Raw genomic sequence first — 13,593 nt, 5'->3', positions numbered from 1 at the left:
CCACCCGTCTGCCAGCGACACCTGCTGGGCACACACGGTCACTGACAGACAGGAATGTTTGTTTTATAAAACTTTGAGTAAATTATATCATGTGAAGTTAACACTTTGAAATACTGTGATATGGCTTTTTTTTTAATACAGGTACGGAGTCTGTACCCCCTGGCACTCTGGACAGACACTGATAACTTTACCACTGACAAGTGATGCATTTTTGCAGAAGGCTTTTCCAAAGAACAGAACATACTTGAAAATCTTGTGAATGCAATAACTTGTTTTTTAATTGCCACCAAACTTGGTATGTGTTAGGTATACTGACCCCAAGAAGCCTACTGACTTCAAAAGGTCAAAAATCACTGAACTCACTCACTCACTCACTCACTCATATTAAGGGTCACAGGGGACTGGATCCTATCAGAAGCAGAATCAGAATCAGAATGCCTTTTATTGTCATTATACATTGGTACAACGAGATTAGGGCCATCCAGTTGCAGTGCAATAAAATAGTATAAAAATAGTGCAAAAAAAGGATAAAAATAGTGCAAGAATATGTATCAAGAACAAGATATAAAGAAAAATTCAACAATGTAAGGAAAAATATATATACAATTGACACTAGTGCAAGGTGCGGCTAGGATATAAATATATTGCACAGAAATGTATATTGTCCATGGGTGACTGGGTTATTGCACATGGTTAGGATTGCACGAGGAGGATCAGTGCATGCTAGAGTTCAATGTGGTTATGGCTTTGGGGAAGAAACTGTTTTTCAGTCTGTTTGTTTTATCCTTGTGAGCCTGTAGCGCCTCCCTGAGGGCATCAGGTCAAACAGAGCAGAGCCAGGGTGAAAGCAGTCTTTGGAGATCACTTTGGCTCTACTGAGGCAGCGGGAGGTGTAAATGTCCAACAGGGAGGGGAGAGGGTGGCCGATGATCTTCTGTGCTGCCTTTACAACCCTCTGCATTCTCTCCCTGTCAGCAGCGGTGGAGCTGCCAAACCATACTGTGATGCAGTATGTCAGCAGGTTCTCAATGGATGAGCGGTAGAAGGCCAGCAGCAGGTCGGTGTTGAGGTTGTACTTCCTGAGGACTCTCAGGAAGTGTAGCCACTGCTGAACCTTCTTGAGGATAGAGGAGATGTTGTTGGACCAGGAGATGCAGTCTGAGATGAGAACGCTGAGATACCTGAAGGTGTGGACCCTTTCCACATGCTCGCCATTGATGAGAAGGGGGGCAGGGTCGGTGCAGTGTTTCCTGAAGTCAATGATGATCTCTCTGGTCTTCCTAGTGTTCAGAGCGAGGTTGTTCTCTGAGCACCAGGCTGCCAGGTGCCGGATCTCCTCTCTGTATAGGCAGCCTCATCAGCAGTCATAAGGCGTGAGGTGGGGCAGCTGCGGTGCGGGTACTAGACTGGCCTGCCTACAGTCCAGACCTGTCACCCACTGAAAATGTGTGGCGCATTATGAAGCCCAAAATATGACAACAGCGACCCCGGACTGTTGAACAAATGAAGTCGTACATCAAGCAAGAATGGGAAAGAATTCCACCTACAAAGCTTCAACAATTAGTGTCCTCAGTTCCCAAACGCTTATTGAGTGTTGTTAGAAGGAAAGGTGATGTAACACAGTGGTAAACATACCACTGTCCCAGCTTTTTTGAAATGTGTTGCAGGCATCCATTTCAAAATAAGCAAATATTTGCACAAAACAATAAAGTCTATCAGTTTGAACATTAAATATCTTGTCTTTGTGGTGTATTCAATTGAATATAGGTTGAAGAGGATTTGCAAATCATTGGATTCTGTTTTATTTATATATCACACAATGTCCCAACTTCATTGGAATTGGGGATGTAACAGAAAAGTGTGTGTGGGTCTTCAGAAAAAGAACAGCAACTTTATTTAGCGCTCATCCCGTCACCAACACCAACTGCTCCTCTAGAGGCGGATCCAGTGTTTTATAGGGGCTGAGGCCCCCTCCTGGTTTCTTCAGACACCACATTGACTTTCTTTTTGTGTCGCAGTTTCACTCTCCAATCGTTTTGGATTTTACTTTTACTCAGTACTTTTACTTAGAATAAAATAGAATAGAACAGAATAGAATAATTCTTTATTGTCCACTGAGGTGGAAAATTGTCTTCGGCTCACCAGCACAAAAAAGACAACACTAAAACAAACATTCTCATACATAAAAACATAAAATAAACATGTATACATATAAAATGTATTTTCAGTACATTTTATATGTATACATGTTTGTTTAATGTATTTTCAGTACATTTTATATGAGAAATTTACTTTTGATACTTAAGCACAGTAAATTTCAGATACTTTAAAGACTTTTACTGAAGTAATATTTTTCAATGAGACTTTAACGTTTACCAAAGTAATTTTATGGTAAGATACTTTCACTCTAGTATCACTTTGAGGTACTTTGTACAAGACTGGATAATCCTCAAGCTGCTGCGAAACCACATATCCAAGAATTTTGGAGCAAAATGTTCAGTTTAATATCATTCACTTTTTTCAATGAAATCTGATCTGAATTAGGTTTCTTGAGAATAGGTTTAATCACTACAGATTCAAAACATGTAGGAGCAGAACCCGATGCTAGTGACACTCTAACAATTATTTAGCATTGCAGGCCCAAGTATAGACCACAGGTCCTTAAAAAGTTTAGTTAGTATCAGGTCAAATAGACAAGTTGAATTTTTAACTGAGTTCATGAGTTGCGACAACATACCCAGGAAAATATGTAATGTTAAAATGGTTAAATCTTGGCTTCCTAACAGAGATGGTGAATACATCGATTGTATAATCTACTTGTGTAACTAAAGCATGTTGGAATATTTTTAACCTAATATCCTGTATTTCCTCTTCAAAATAATCTCAGAATTCTTGAGCAGTAAATGGTGACAAACATACAGGTGGTTGCACTTGAATTGAATTGAAGTGTAGCCAAACTGTCAAACAGGAACTTTGAATTATCCTTGTTTTTTTCTTGGAATTGTGGTTTGATCAATGGGATAAAGTATATTCAGAATGTTGTTGAATTCATGTCTCTGAGATTGTGAGGTACCTAGGAAGGAGCTCATGGAGTCATGAGGTCACTGGAATGAAGTGTTTGACGATGCAGATATCTTTGCTGTTGAAGAAAGGTTCAAGTCTCTTTACTGTTTTAATGTATAGTTATGAGACTTGGATGAGAACCAATGATCTGAGGCAATGACTGGATGTGTTTGGTATTGGGTCTTTTCTGAGGATTCTTGGGTATCACTGGAATGACTTTGTGTCAAATGAACAGTTACTAAGAGAGACTAAGACGAGGAGTATCACTTGCATTGTGACATTGTGAGGGAGCGTCAGCTTCAACAATTTGGTCATGTGGAGTGTTTCTCTGTACATGGTCCAGCACATAGGTCCCTGAGTCTTGAGGACCCCTGCAGCTGGAGAAGGCCAAGGGGATGACCAAGTTTCATCTGGCTGCTGTAGATCGATGGTTATTTCAGAGAAGTGAGGATGGACCAGTTTTGTGCCTGGGTGGTTGCCAACTAGGAGGAAAGGCATTTCCGTGGTTTCATGGATGTGGCGAAACGCAGTAGCAGTGCATGCTCCCAGACTTGACTTGTTGATAAAGTAAAACTCATTAGAAATGTAATGAGATGTCTGTTTGGCAGAGAATGTGGGGTCAGTATAGGATGGCCTTAACAAGTACATATGTGGGACTAGTTAGATCAATCTTACATTATGAATGTATAATCTTTCAATCAGCAGCAAATAATTGTGAGAAAAAACTAAGTATGGCAAAAGCAATAGGAAGAAAAGAAAAAGGGAGATGGTGTTCAAAGAATTCAAAGTACAGTATGAAAAAGGAGAGCAACGGGCAAATAGAAGAGAGGAAACATTTAATTTCTCATTTTCAGTTTGGTCATGTAGGATTGAATGTAACACTTTATAAACTTGGTAAACATGTACAATAATTGAGGAAATTGTGACAGCTGTGAGGTAGAGGGAACTATTGGTCATGTTACAGATAACTGTATATTTAGATGAAAGGAGATAATTGATTCTGAAGCTTGAAATGTATGTTATCATTTAAAAGATATACTAAGACAAAGGTCATGGACTGAGTGTTTTTGATAACACGAGCGAAGGGCAGCGCAGCGTCGCGAAGCTTGCTCTATGGTACAGGGAGTGCCAAACAGGAAATGCCAAATTTTGAGTCCACAGTGAAACAGGAAATGTCAAATGTCAAACACTTCCTGGAATGAAAGACGGCATCCCATGGAATCTCGTGGGAACTCAGTGGCAAGTTCACATTGAAACAGGAAGTGCCAAATTTTGAGTCCACAGTGAAACAGGAAATGTCAAATCTTGAGCACTTCCTGGCATGGGTGGAGCTAGAGCAGGTTCCGCTGGACTGAAATCTGAATTCTGATTGGACACAGATGACTGGCATGTCACAGCACCGCACGTCTGATTGAAAAGAGCTACATTTTGAACTCGACTCACAATGACTGCTAGGTTCCTCCTGTCCAGTAGTTGGTGCTGTGTACCACAGAAAGTTCTAATCAACCTTAGTAGAAGAAAAATGTTTGCTTCAGATTTGAACTGAGCATCCTGTCCTGAGTGTACCCCGCCTGGCGCTCTATGACTGCTGGGATAGGCTCTAGCCCCCCGCAACCCTTAACTGGACTAAGCGGTAGAAGATGAATGAATGAATGAATGTCATTTGAACTGTGGACTAATAATGACACCAAAGTTATATTGGTGAGTAAACGACCATATTTTATGCCAAAAATGAGGTCCAGGTTGTTAAAAGCAGCATTTCTCCTTTAATTCTGGTTGGCTTATATATGCATGTGTCTCCACTGATACAAGCAGGCAGCTGTTGATTAAACAACCTCTTATTTTTGCTGTCTGAAGGACTTAAATAGCATCTTAATTTTGCTCTCTGAGTAATACCAGGATGATGCATTTCACTTAAAAATACACAGGCCACAGTGTTTCTCAACTGTACTCAAAGTATTGGAAAACTTGGCTTTTTTCACATTTTAATTTGTTTATGCCATTTCAAATACAAATAAATAAAAATAAATCAAAAGTTATCTTCCTTAAACTCAAACTGAAAGCAAATGTCTACAACTTGATATAAATTAATAAAAAAAATCTAAAATCCAGCTTCCTGATGAAGTGGTGTAGAGGAGGATTTTCTTAAAAAGAAGACCTGAAAGTTCAGCTACAACTTGACAGAAAGTACATTTGAGATGAAAGCCTACATTTGATGTTTTGGTGAAAGAAACTTTTATATTTCTTCATAATTTATGTAAATAAAGTCCAAGACATATTCAGTGACTTGGAAATGTTCTTGGTTCCATCCCCTGAATTGTCTGAAGAAAACTGGCAATAAAACTGACAATTATTATCAAGTTTTAGAAATGTGCTTTACGTTTGAGTTTGAGGAAGATAATTTTAGAAATTTTTATTCTTTTTTTTCTTGTATTTGAAATGGCATAAACAAATTAAAATGTGTGAAATGCCATGTGTTCCAATACTTTTGGAGGGCACAGTATCCTAACCTCATGATGAGTGCAAAATGATTGTGGTATTATTACTGTTTTGTTTAAAAATGTTTAATTTTCACTGTTGCTGCACTGTGTGAAATCATAGTCATATCGTATATTATACTGATATGACAATACTGAGATACAATAATTTGGCCATATTGTACAGCCCTACTGTTAACTAGCTGAAAACTTTGAATATTAATTTACATCTACATTTTAAAAATGCTTAAAGTGACGGGGGGTTAAGAGGGTTGTAATTAGAAGGGTCTGTGGGTTGGAGCCCCCCAGAAGCTGAAAGCCAAAAAAAGAAAAATGCTTATAAAGGCAGAGGGGTCTGGAGGGGCGGAGAAAGGATTTAGCCATGCCAATGCTCCCCTGAAGCACTTAAAAAAAAATAAAAAAAATCTGAAGGACCTAAATGACATGGTGAGATGCTAAAGAGCTTCGCTCGTTCATGTCCGCAATTTGCAACATATACATATTATTTTCACTATTTATGAGGAACTGTGTTAATGCTCGGAATTTGAGAATACACAGATATTAAAAAATTCATTAAAACGATTTTTTCCCCTCTTCTTCTTCTTTTTCCACTTCCAAGTCTAGAGCCACGCTCCTTACCAGTTAGTGGCGGTAATGCACTAAAGCTTGTTTGCCAACTGCCATTGGAAAAAACACTAAAGAAGAAGGAAAAAACCCCGTCGAAGCCAAGCGCACCCACTGATTGGTCGGTGCCGCTTTACATCGTAGCCAATGGCAGTGCATGCTTTTTTACAAACTGCTGCGATCCAGGAAGTTGACGGTTCACTTTTGTGCGTTGTTTAGTTTACACAGTGAACGTTCTTTAAATCGACACAAAACGCAACACGTTTGGAAGTTAATGCTTCAGAAAATAATTTTTTGATGCAGTGGAAACGCGGAAGGAAGGCAAACGGGATATTTTTGTATTTAATGTTTGTAAAGTGTGAATTGAAATGGTCTTTTATGTGTACTAAACAAATCGAGACGAGTTTAGCTTGTGATTAAACTACAGCTGCTGTTTGTTAGTTTTAGCTGATGTGAGTTAAAACGATAGTGTCGTATTAATTAGTAAGTATATTAATTTGGCTGGTTAATAACATTAAATGGTTGTCAAATCATATGTGTAAAACATATTAAGTTAATGTTTATTTTAATGTTTTTGTGTTTTGATAGTGTGTAAACACTGATTTAACCAGAGCTTCATCCGCCACTTAACAGCTGTGAGCATCATTATGGATTCGTCTTCAGTTCTTCGTCAGAAAAGTCAGAACAGAATTCAAATCCACAATCATATGAGGTAAATCTAAGTATTTAGTGTTTTCACGTTGCTCTACATCTCTAGTTTCTTTCTGTCATCTAGACTTCGGTCTGTCTTGTCTGGTCCAGTTTGTAGAGTCTGCTGCAGTCTGTGCCACTTGACAAAGATCATCAGTCTATCTATTTTAATCAGCCTGTTTGGCCTTGTTTTTCTTTCCTTATAATTGATCAGTCTTGTCAGATCTGTCTGTTTACTGCGGTGTATTGAAACCAACAGTTAGAATGCTTTGCCAAATAATTGTTTACTTTAGTTAATACTTCAGAGCTTTAAATAGAAGATTTAAGTGTAGAGTTTTTTTTTATTGTCATGTGCGCAGTAAAAACAGGCCGCACAAAAAAAAACAAGAAAACACATGATAAAATACACATTATTAGACTGAAGAATGTATTGTACTCCTATACACTATTTAATTGATGTACAGTTTAGACTAGAGGATGTGTGGATGTGCAGTTTATGCAGTAATGGTATCACATGTCATTATATATGACGTCTACTCAACAAATTTGCTCATCGATTACTAAATGAGTGATTCCCCAAGCTGACCCGTGGGATATATTTTGCAGTGCAGATGTTTTTTCCTCTCATACTCCATCACTGATCACTTGATATAATGTGCAGTTGAAACTCAGAACAAAGCAGCTATTCATACATAGCCACTGAATAATTCCAATGTCTAGCCATACGTAGCTCAGCCATGTTAAGGGATATGGTTAAGGTAAAGATAAGGTTTTAAATTAAGTTTCAAGTTTCTCCAGTGGCCTGTGGTGACAACTGGATGTCTTTGGTACTAGGTGTCTTCGGAGGATCCTTGGATACTGCTGGAATGATTTTGTATCAAATGAGCAATTACTAAGAGAGTATCACTTGCATTGTGAGGAAGTGTCAGGTTTGACAGTTTGGCCATGTGGCCTGTTTTTCTGTACATGATCTAGCACGCATGTGCCTGAATGTTGAGGATGCCAGTAGCTGGAGAAGGCCAAGGGGACCATGTTTTCACCTGGCTGTGGCAGTTAGCAGGTTATTTTAGAGATGTTGGAATAGACTGGTTGTCTGACTGGCTGGTTACCATCCAGGACCCAAGGTCGTTCTGTGGTCTCGTAGATGCAGCAAAGTGCAGCACCAGCACATGCTCCCAGACTTGACTTTCTCCACTGGTATCTATGATGACTTCATGCTGTGATCCTTTGCAGAGTGTCAAATGCTGTGGTGTAAGTGATACGGCATGGATTTTGATCCAGTGGCACGGTTTAAATCCAAATCATGTATAAGGTTTATTTTTGTTTGTTTTTGTATTTCAAGTATGAAATGACTGCGGTAAACATGGAAAGACAGATTTTGGAACCACAAAAAGTGTTTAAGAAGGTCACTTCAAAAGATAATTTTGGCACTCTACAAACAGATTTAAAAACAAGTAAAGGTGCATAATGTCATAATCACAAGAACTACATTGACTAATCTGAAGTGCTACGTATGAATAGAATTTGATATTTAAAACAGTTTTGTCAACCATTCAGTATAATTGCCATAATGGAAACATGGCTTACAGAGGGTGATGACACAAACTATGAGCTGGGGGGTTATGAATTTAATCATCTGAATAAACAAAATAGAGGAGGAGGAGGAGTTGCTTTGTATGTTAGGATTAACTACAAAATTAAAGATCAAATGACTGTGGCTGTGGAAAATCTTTTGGAATCCATCACAATTGAAATAGGTATGGAAAAAGGCAAAAGTCTAATTATTAGCTGCATATATAGAGCTCCTGGCTCTAAAATTGAAGCGTTTCAAAATTGGACAGAGAAATTGTTTTCACAGATGTGTAATAAGTGAGTATTTGTTTGTGGAGATATAAACACTGATCTCTTAAACCCATATCAGCATATAGTAACTAAGAATTTCATTAACACTATGTACAGTCTGAATCTATATCCAAAAATTACTAGGCCTTCAAGAATCACTTCACATTCAGCTACTCTCATTGATAATATATTTACAAATGATATTGATACCAAAACACTAAGTGGCTTATTAACTAATGATATTAGTGACCATTTACCAATTTTTATAGTAACTGATTTGAAGTTTAATAAAAAATGTACTGAGAAAAAAACAATATTGCAAGCGCCTGCAATCTGAAGAAGCTATTACTGCCTTAAAAAAGGATTTACTTTTACAGGATTGGAATCCCATTTACAATAAGCAAGATGCGAATTTAGCATATTCCAAATTTGAAAACATATTTCTCAATATATATAACAAAAAATGTCCAATTATACAGTATAATAAAAATAACTATAAAAATAACCCATGGATAACAAAAGGTCTTCAAAAGGCATATAAAAGAAAAATATGCTATACAGAGAATTCATTAAAAGTAAATCAAGAGAGGCAGAAGTTAAATATAAGGACTATAAAAATAAGCTAACAACTATTATGCGGAACTGTAAAAAAATCATAGTTTGGAAAAATACTAAACGATAATAAAAACAATATAAAGGAAACATGGAAAATATTGAATAGTATTATAGCAAATAAACCCAAAACAAATAACTATCCAACATACTTTACTTATGACAACAAAGATGAATATAACATGAGCCAAGTAGTGAATAGTTTCAATCAATTTTTTGCTAACGTTGGGCCAGATCTGGCAGCTGAAATCCCACACAGTACATGGGAAAATCAGCAATTAATTGCCAGAAATCTGCATACAATGTTTCTCAGCCCAGTAGATGAAAGGGAAATTATTAACATAGTTAGTACGTAAAAGTAAAAAGTCAGCAGATCATAATGAGGTACATATGTCCTTAGTAAAGCGAATAATTACTGAAATCACAAACTCATTATCATATATTTCAAACTGGGATTGTTCCTAACAGTATGAAAGTGGCAAAAGTGATACCTTTATTCAAATCTGGTAGCAAGCATCTTTTTACTAACTACAGGCCTGTGTCTCTATTGTCACAATTTTCAAAGATACTGGAAAAACTTTACAACAGCAGTCTGGATAAATTTATAGATGGACACAACTTGCTTGATGAAAGTCAATATGGTTTTAAAGCGAAAAGGTCCACGACACTGGCATTGCTCGATTCCATAGAAGAGATCAATAAACATGTGGACCAAAGGGTAATAGTTGCAGGTTTATTTATTGACTTAAGCAAGGCTTTTGACACAATTAATCACAATATATTATTTCAAAAGTTGGAACTGTATGGGATCACAGGGGTTGCTCTGAGTTGGATTAAAAGCTTCTTACAAAACCGAAAGCAGTTTGTTAAACTCGGGGAATACTGTTCTTCGTGTCTGGACATAATTTGTGGGCTACTACAGGGTTCTGTGTTGGGCCTAAAATTATTTATTTTATACATTAATGATTTATGTAAAGTCTCATCTTGTTAAATCTGTGCTCTTTGCAGATGACACAAACCTGTTTTGCTCAGGGGAAAATCTGCAACAATTATCTGATTTAGGAACAGAAATGATAAAGTTAAAGAGATGGTTTGATATTAACAAATTATCATTAAATTTGTCTAAAATTAAATGTTACTTGGAAATTATAAAAAAGACATACAAATTCAGTTAAGTATACATGGGGTAAACATAGAGTGTGTCAAAGAGAATAAGTTTTTAGGTGTCATTATTGATGAAAAAATTAATTGGAAAGCTCATATTCAGCATATTCAAATGAAGGTATCAAAGAGTATTGCAGTATTAAATAAAGTAAAGCATGTTCTTGATTGCAGAGCACTACATACTTTGTATTGTTCATTGGTTGCACCCTACTTGACTTATTGTGCTGACGTTTGGGGCAACAATTCCAAAACTACGTACATTGCAACCATTATTCATTCTTCAAAAAAGAGCATTAAGGACAATTCATAATGCAGGTTATCGAGACCACACCAACCCATTGTTCATTAAATCTCAAATATTAAAAACTAATGATATGATTTCATTCAAAACTGTTCAATTAATGTACAAAGTGAAAAATAAACAAGTGGCATTTAGAATTCAACAATATTTTACTGAGAGAGAGGGGAAAATAGAATTTTCGGGGCTTGTATCATTTTAAAATTGCTTGCGCTCAGATGACCAGGAACGGTTTCTGTGTCTCCATGTGTGGCCCTAGATTATGGAATAACCTGACGGATGAACTCAAATGATGTCCAAATATCAATCAGTTTAAAAATCAATATAAAAAAAATGATGTTTTCAAGATATGTATCTAATGAAGTACGATGAGTTTTGTGTTGTAATTGTAAACTTGTTCAGTAACATTCATTCATGTATGTGTATGTATGTATATGTGTGTGTGTGTGTGTGTGTGTATATATATATATATATATATATATATATATATATATATATATATACTCAACAAAAATATAAATGCAACACTTTTGGTTTTGCTCCCATTTTGTATGAGATGAACTCAAAGATCTAAAACTTTTTCCACATACACAATATCACCATTTCCCTCAAATATTGTTCACAAACCAGTCTAAATCTGTGATAGTGAGCACTTCTCCTTTGCTGAGATAATCCATCCCACCTCACAGGTGTGCCATATCAAGATGCTGATTAGACACCATGATTAGTGCACAGGTGTGCCTTAGACTGTCCACAATAAAAGGCCACTCTGAAAGGTGCAGTTTTGTTTTATTGGGGGGGGGATACCAGTCAGTATCTGGTGTGACCACCATTTGCCTCATGCAGTGCAACACATCTCCTTCGCATAGAGTTGATCAGGTTGTCAATTGTGGCCTGTGGAATGTTGGTCCACTCCTCTTCAATGGCTGTGCGAAGTTGCTGGATATTGGCAGGAACTGGTACACGCTGTCGTATACGCCGGTCCAGAGCATCCCAAACATGCTCAATGGGTGACATGTCCGGTGAGTATGCCGGCCATGCAAGAACTGGGACATTTTCAGCTTCCAAGAATTGTGTACAGATCCTTGCAACATGGGGCCGTGCATTATCCTGCTGCAACATGAGCTGATGTTCTTGGATGTATGGCACAACAATGGGCCTCGGGATCTCGTCACGGTATCTCTGTGCATTCAAAATGCCATCAATAAAATGCACCTGTGTTCTTCGTCCATTACAGACGCCTGCCCATACCATAACCCCACCGCAACCATGGGCCACTCGATCCACAACATTGACATCAGAAAACTGCTCACCCACATGACGCCACACACGCTGTCTGCCATCTGCCCTGAACAGTGTGAACCGGGATTCATCCATGAAGAGAACACCTTTCCAACTTGCCAAACGCCAGCGAATGTGAGCATTTGCCCACTCAAATCGGTTACGATGACGAACTGGAGTCAGGTGGAGACCCCGATGAGGACGACGAGCATGCAGATGAGCTTCTCTGAGACGGTTTCTGACAGTTTGTGCAGAAATTCTTTGGTTATGCAAACCGATTGTTTCAGCAGCTGTCCGAGTGCCTGGTCTCAGACGATCTTGGAGGTGAACATGCTGGATGTGGAGGTCCTGGGCTGGTGTGGTTACACGTGGTCTGCGGTTGTGAGGCTGGTTGGATGTACTGCCAAATTCTCTGAAACGTCTTTGGAGACGGCTTATGGTAGAGAAATGAACATTCAGTACACGAGCAACAGCTCTGGTTGACGTTCCTGCTGTCAGCATGCAAATGCACGCGCCGTCAAACCTTGCGACATCTGTGGCATTGTGCTGTATGATAAAACTGCACCTTTCAGAGTGGCCTTTTATTGTGGGCAGTCTAAGGCACACCTGTGCACTAATCATGGTGTCTAATCAGCATCTTGATATGGCACACCTGTGAGGTGGGATGGATTATCTCAGCAAAGGAGAAGTGCTCACTATCACAGATTTAGACTGGCTTGTGAACAATATTTGAGGGAAATGGTGATATTGTGTATGTGGAAAAAGTGTTAGATCTTTGAGTTCATCTCATACAAAATGGGAGCAAAACCAAAAGTGTTACGTTTATATTTTTGTTGAGTGTGTGTGTGTGTGTATATATATATATATATATATATATATATATATATATATATATATATATATATATATATATATATATATACACACACACACGAGGTCTGTGATGAAAAAAGCGGTCCTTTTTATTTTTTTCAAAAAATAAATGGATTTGATTCATATGTTTTTACGCCAGACAAGCTTGAACACTCGTGCGCATGCGTGAGTTTTTTCACACGTCGGTGACGTCATTCGCCTGTGGGCAGGCCTTGAGTGAGGAGTGCTCCACCCTGCCCGTCGGAATCTCTGTCTGAATAGCCGCTGCGGACGGCGCGCGTTGCTTTATCAACATTTTTTCTGGACCTGTGAGGGATATCCGAGTGGACACTATTCGAGAAATTAAGCTGGTTTTCGGTGAAAAGTTTAACGGCTGATGAGAGATTATGGGGTGTTTCTGTCGGTGTAAGGACTTCCCATGGAGCGGGACGTCGCGCAGCGCTTCCAGGCACCGTCGTTGGCCTGTTTCGACCTGAAAACATTCTAATTTAAGGCTTAATTCACCCAGGACGTCATGAGAGAACAGAGAAGATTCAGAACAGGCCTGCATGAGGACTTTATGCAGACATTCCACTGTTTAAGGACATTTTGTAATGAAAGACGTGCGCGCAAATTCGCCGAGTTGTTTCCGTGACGACTGCAAATGTGTGTGCGCCGCGACAGGAAAAA

The 13,593-nt window shown here is 38.3% G+C and overlaps 1 protein-coding gene across 2 annotated transcripts in view; it reads left to right on the top strand.

The window, feature by feature from the left end:
• Window positions 1-6,318: 6,318 nt before the first annotated feature.
• Window positions 6,319-13,593, top strand: part of LOC117512296 — a 9,346-nt gene continuing 2,071 nt past the window's right edge. Inside the window, exons 1-2 of one of the 2 annotated variants that reach the window (XM_034172311.1) lie at window positions 6,319-6,485; window positions 6,798-6,876. In XM_034172311.1, the coding sequence (XP_034028202.1) occupies window positions 6,812-6,876 (65 nt within the window). In that variant the 5' untranslated portion in view covers window positions 6,319-6,485; window positions 6,798-6,811. Of the gene's footprint in view, window positions 6,486-6,521; window positions 6,648-6,752; window positions 6,877-13,593 lie in introns of those variants that run through there. The other variant, XM_034172310.1, reaches the window with a different exon arrangement.

Source organism: Thalassophryne amazonica, chromosome 6 (genome assembly GCF_902500255.1).
Source record: "Thalassophryne amazonica chromosome 6, fThaAma1.1, whole genome shotgun sequence".
NCBI lineage: Eukaryota > Metazoa > Chordata > Actinopteri > Batrachoidiformes > Batrachoididae > Thalassophryne > Thalassophryne amazonica.
The sequence above is the reverse complement of the archived record's forward strand: the minus strand, read 5'-3'. Positions and strand labels throughout refer to the sequence as shown.